The sequence below is a fragment of the Alligator sinensis genome, unplaced genomic scaffold, assembly GCF_000455745.1.
Source record: "Alligator sinensis unplaced genomic scaffold, ASM45574v1 scaffold1408_1, whole genome shotgun sequence".
Lineage (NCBI taxonomy): Eukaryota > Metazoa > Chordata > Crocodylia > Alligatoridae > Alligator > Alligator sinensis.
In genome coordinates, this window is record NW_005842519.1 from 651758 (window position 1) to 657015 (window position 5258).

The 5258-nt window shown below is 50.2% G+C and overlaps 1 protein-coding gene across 1 annotated transcript in view; it reads right to left on the reverse strand.

Annotated features, from left to right (window-relative positions):
- Positions 1 to 2955, reverse strand: part of ANKRD53 (ankyrin repeat domain 53) — a 14270-nt gene extending 11315 nt beyond the window's left edge. The window contains exon 1 of the mRNA XM_025213286.1: positions 2906 to 2955. Within this exon, the coding sequence (XP_025069071.1) occupies positions 2906 to 2955 (50 nt within the window). The remainder of the gene's footprint in view (positions 1 to 2905) is intronic.
- Positions 2956 to 5258: the final 2303 nt, after the last annotated feature.

Sequence of the window (5258 nt, forward strand, 5' to 3'; positions counted from 1 at the left end):
GGGGGGGTCAGTCACACAGGGTCCCCCATCATTGTGGGGGTGGCCATGTGGGGGCCACTTTCCCTTGAGGCTCTGCACATGTGGGGGGCAGATGTGGGGCTCCCTTATTGGAGGCAGACCCCTCATGGCAAAGGCTTGCTGACGATGAGGTTTCCCACAATGAGCTGCCCATCTTAAGAGCCCAGAGCTGGGAAAGACACGCTGACAGACCCAGCTATTTGGGAATTGGGGTGTGCAATACTCAGGCATGAACTCGGGGGTGTTGGTGATAGCTGTGTTGGTCTAAAGACTTAGGCAGACAAGGTTCATTGGGCAGATGTGGTATCTTTGATCTCAGGGGTGTTGGTGATAGCCGTGTTGGTCTAAGGACATAGGCAGACCAGGTAAAATGTGATATCTTTTATTAGACCAACTACATCGTTGCATTGGGAACATTGTTGTTTGCAAGCTTTCGGGCACAAACACCCTTCTTCGGGCACAGGGAGAGTCTGCTGGTGTTTGCACACTCTCCTGGGTGCACTAGAAATGTAAGCCAATATGCAAAATGCAGGTCTGCGAAAATGCACATGCATGACAGGGGCATGCACTCGGTACTGGGCAGTGTAGCGAGAGGGGACAGTTATTGGTACTCCTAAATCACCCCTGACCACAAACCTCAGCTTTAGTCGTCCAGGGGCCTGCATCACTCCCAGCTGGCTCTACGTTTATAGGGAGTGTAATTTGGGATAAGAGGCTGAGTGAGTCCCTCTGGCTTTACTGGAGGATTTGGTCCATGGGATGCCTGTCAGGTCTAATTTGCTGCTATAAAACTGGATCATGGCGGGGGTAGCCAAAGGGAGGTGGTGAGTCTCTGTCTACTTCCAGGAGGCCAAGTTGAATGGAGGTTGACAACTTTTGGACCTCGGGGGTTTACCCTTGGTCAGGACTATTTGAAAAACCATGGCTGAATGCATTGCAGGACGACGGAGTGCAGGCAAGAGCCACCGATGAGTAGATCCGAGGCACCCACATTGCCACGCTCCATGTTCAATGGGTAAAGACAAGTCTTCAGGTCTTGTCCGTGACTGGGATCCATCACTGGCTGCACCAATCTAAATCCCATGCGTAGGCAAGGACGACTGTCATCTGCACCCTTCTTGGAGTCAGGGTAGGACCATCCAGTGCAAACCCAACTATCATATGGGAGGGACTGCCTGACCTCCCAGCCTAGAGGATTTGAGTGGGCTGCATTTGCAATGCAAGGTCAGGCATTTAGAGATAGATCAAAAGAGTCTCTGTTGGAAGCTGGGCGCTCACAACTTGGAAATTACAGAGAGAGACTGGAGTGCATTAGTGCATGGCAGGATGACCATTATCTGCCAGTCAGATGAGGCTGTGAGAAGGGCAAATACAATCCTTGGGGGGCTGTTTCCATGTACAAGACCATGTACATGCCTAAGACCCTCTTCTGTGCAGTTTTGGCCACCCACATTCAAGAAAGATGAATTTCGACTGGAGCAGGGGCAGAGATGACCTTTAAGGTGGATAATAAGAGGAAAGACCAAGAGTATGTCCACAGCTGGGTCTGCAGCTTGAGCGAGCAGCAGAAGCTACGTAACTTGGTGCAACTTCCCAGGTAGACACGGCATGGTTTGGTACCAAGAGGCTTCGTCTAGCCTGTGCCGAACCATGCGGTACTGCAGTTATGGAGCGGTTGGTACCTGAGCTGGCTCGTGCGGGCGTTTCTACATGAATTGCAGTCGCAGCATGCAATGCAGAATGCACAGGTGCTAAAACAGCATGGCTTTTTTTTCGCCTAGCAAAACCAAAGCTGTGAGGAGACAGGCTGCTCTGACTGCGGGCATCAGGTAGGGAAGCACAAAGGGCTGTCTAGGTGGACGGACGAGGCCTCCTGCTCTGCAGCTGCCCATCCGGGGTCTTTCATCCACACTGCAGTGCATTTTAAAAGACGCAAAGTTTGTCCTTGCAGCTTGGTGCAATGGTCAGAGGGTGAGACCAGAGCCTGCCATGATTACATCGGGCCAACATCCCCTGGCAGGACCCAGAGCGGGTCTAAGGAAGGGAATGAGTGCACCCATGCCATGCCGGCAAGCTGAGCTCTTCCCACACAAGCATTTTCACCCCCTGCATCCTCCCTGCACAAAGTTTTAGTGTCAGCAGCTCCTAATGCAGTTTGATTTCCCATCAGCTTCACCAGCTGCTCTCTGTGGAGGTTTAGGGCGCTATCGTTGGCCCAAGGAAAACATCATCAAAGTTTTATACCAGCTGAGAGCAGAGCACTTTGGCGTGGTTGGCATGCTGGGAGCAGGAGCCGGAGGTGCATTCTTGGTGGTCGCATCTGTTCCTACGCACGGCTGCCGAAGCAGGGCGCCGCTGTCAAGTACCCGTGCTGCATTTACCGACTCCCGTGAGAAAGGTCGTTCTCGAGACAAGCTGGCCCCAAACTTGCTTGGAGCTTTCCTACGCACCGGGACGGCTTTTAGATATGAGCAAGGTTTTTGTGTGCCGTTACAAGGCAAGGCTACACCCCAGGGCCCTGAGTGTGAAGATGTAAAACCATCTCTGATTTATGTGGTCTCTAGGGCACAAATCGATCCTGCCTTCTGCTTGGCTTCAGACTAACTCGACTAACGACCTCTCTGAGATCTACGGGAGTTATCACGCCAGGCTTAGCCATGGTTTAAATGGGGACGTGTGAGTGAGAGACAACCACAGAAAACCAATGCTAGTTATGTTGCTTAACACCCAGCTGGAAGGTACTCGGATGTGGCAGTGATGGGGCCATGGGATCAAAGAATCACAGGCAAGGAGGGTAGGAAGGGACCTCAGGGGGCCACATCTAGTCCAACCCCCTGCTAATTACAAGGGGTACTAATTACAGGGCATCATTTGCATGGTTTTTTACTTTTTCTCTATGATCTTCCCTCTTCTTCCTATCTGCACCCTGGTCTCCATGCCCGCATCTGCATGTTGTGAGATGCCCATGTTCATTTTAATAGCCTTGCATTTGGCATATCAGGAACCTCATAAGTCACATTAGCTGCATCCACGCTGCAGTAGAGCTGGACAAATAATGTTGTTTTCAAAATAAAAGTTTGGTAAAAAAACTTGTTTCGGATGAAGATGAAAGAGACATTTTTCAGGATTTTGGCAAACTGAAGAAACAACCCCCAGTTTGTGCTAGGTCCCTTCCAAACGTGTCATCTGAGCTGAAACTAAATGTTTTGTTTTTATGTCGTGGGGTTTTTTTCTCCCTTTTGCTTCACCGTTTTTCTTAGTTGTTTGAAAGGGAAGCTCAAAAAGTTCCATTTAAAACAAATATCCGATTGCAACGTTTTGGGATTTCCAGCATCATAGAAGGACCTCCAGAGCCACATCTAGCCCCGAGGCAAGATCAGCCCTGTCCAAACCATCCCAGACAAACCCTCATCTAAACTCTTTGTACAAGTGCCGTCAAGCCCGACACAGCCCCAGACATCGCACCCGACCCTGCCACAGGGAAAGCAGCCAACATCCTGCTCCTGGAAAAGGTTGCTACTATATGCTCACGAGATCCCAGGTGGAGGGAAACGCTGGTTTTGAAAATGTCAGCATGAAATATTCTGGTGTTGTCAAAACATTTCCCTTGTTTTGGGTCAGGGCGTTTGCTGAATTCAGCCCGCATTTGCAAACAAGTGCAGCCCCTTGGAAACTGCAGTCCGTGATGAATGTATTGCTGTTTGAAGACATGGCCCTTACCTCTACGAGCACACCCCAGCCATTCTCCATCTATACGCATCGCGAGCCCGCACGGGGCAGAAAGCACCCATTAATAGGGCCTGCAGCAGTCGGCATGCCCCCGGCTTTCAGATCCTCTCCATTGTGCTTGCTCGAGGTAAAAGGGACAGTTCATAGCCTCTCCCCAGCTGCCAGCTGCCAGGCTTCACTGTGAATCTGTTTCAAATGGAAATACCTCCCCAGTGGGAAGTGCTCTGACATTCCCCAGCTAAGCAGCCCTCCGAGTTGCCTTGATGCGGCCTACGCTGATGGAAAATGCCAATGCTGCCACGTCCCATAAGGTTTTGTGGGATTGGGCCATTTTCACTGACTTGCCTTGACCTGACCTGTGAATCGCTCTGATTTCAGCTGCTTTACATGTTCATTCAGCTCCATGCATAGACAGTTAGAGGGGAATCCAGCCAGCCTATTCCTTGATACTTTTCTGTGGGCTTCTTGGTCCAGAAAGAAGGGTGTTTGTGCCCAAAAGTGTTCAAAAAACTTTTTCCAACTATTTAGCTGGGCTAATAAAAGGTATCACATCTACCCAAAGAACCTTGCCTTAGACCAACATGGCTACAACCAACAACCCTTGGTCCAGAAAGGAGTTGTAGACTCAATGAGGGTTGAAGGGACCTCAGGAGGTCACATCTAGTCCAACCCCCTGCTCCAAGCAGGACCAGCCCCAACTACATCATCCCAACCAAGGTTTTGTCTTAAAAGCCTTTAAGGATGGAGATCCTACAACATCTCTAGGTGACCCATTCCAGTGCTTCACCACCCTCCCAGTTAGAAAGTTTTTCTTAATATCCAACTTCGTCTTCCCTTCCTGCAACTTGAGTCCCAGCTCCAGAGAGGACCACTGCTTACCTTCTGGTAGATGCACTCACTGCCTTTATGAGGACCTATTAAGGTTGAAAGTCCTCAAAAAGAGGCATGTTTTTAAAGATGCCATTGTATAATAAAGAGGGAAGACATCTCCAGAAGCAGGGAGCGAGGACAGAAGCTAAGCAGTGGCTTTCAACCCGTGGTCTGCGGGCCCTTCGGGATCTTGCAGGCTTTGTCCGAGGGGTCCGCGAAAGATGACTATGATGGATCAAAAAGTATGTGAACATCCACACTTACCATTCAAAGGGCTCCACACCTCCCTTTGCAATTGTTTAGGGGTTTGCAAATGAAAAAAGGTTGAAACCACTGACCTAGAGATTTCAGAAGAGCAGCCACAGAAGTGAGAGGCAGGGGCTAGGCAGGAGCCCACACAGACCAATGCCTAATGCAGAGTCTGGGCAGAGCGAGCTGGACACGGATGGTCAAAGAAGAGCCTGGACAGGGGTTGGCATGAGCAAAGTAATGGAGGAACAAGGTTTTGGCATTGCTATCACTTAGTGGCCTACAGGGAGAGAAGACGGGAGTCAGAAACCACAGAAGGAGGCTGTAAGGAGCTGAAATACAACTCTGCAAGGACTTTGTGGAGAACCAGGACCGTCACTCAATATCTGTTT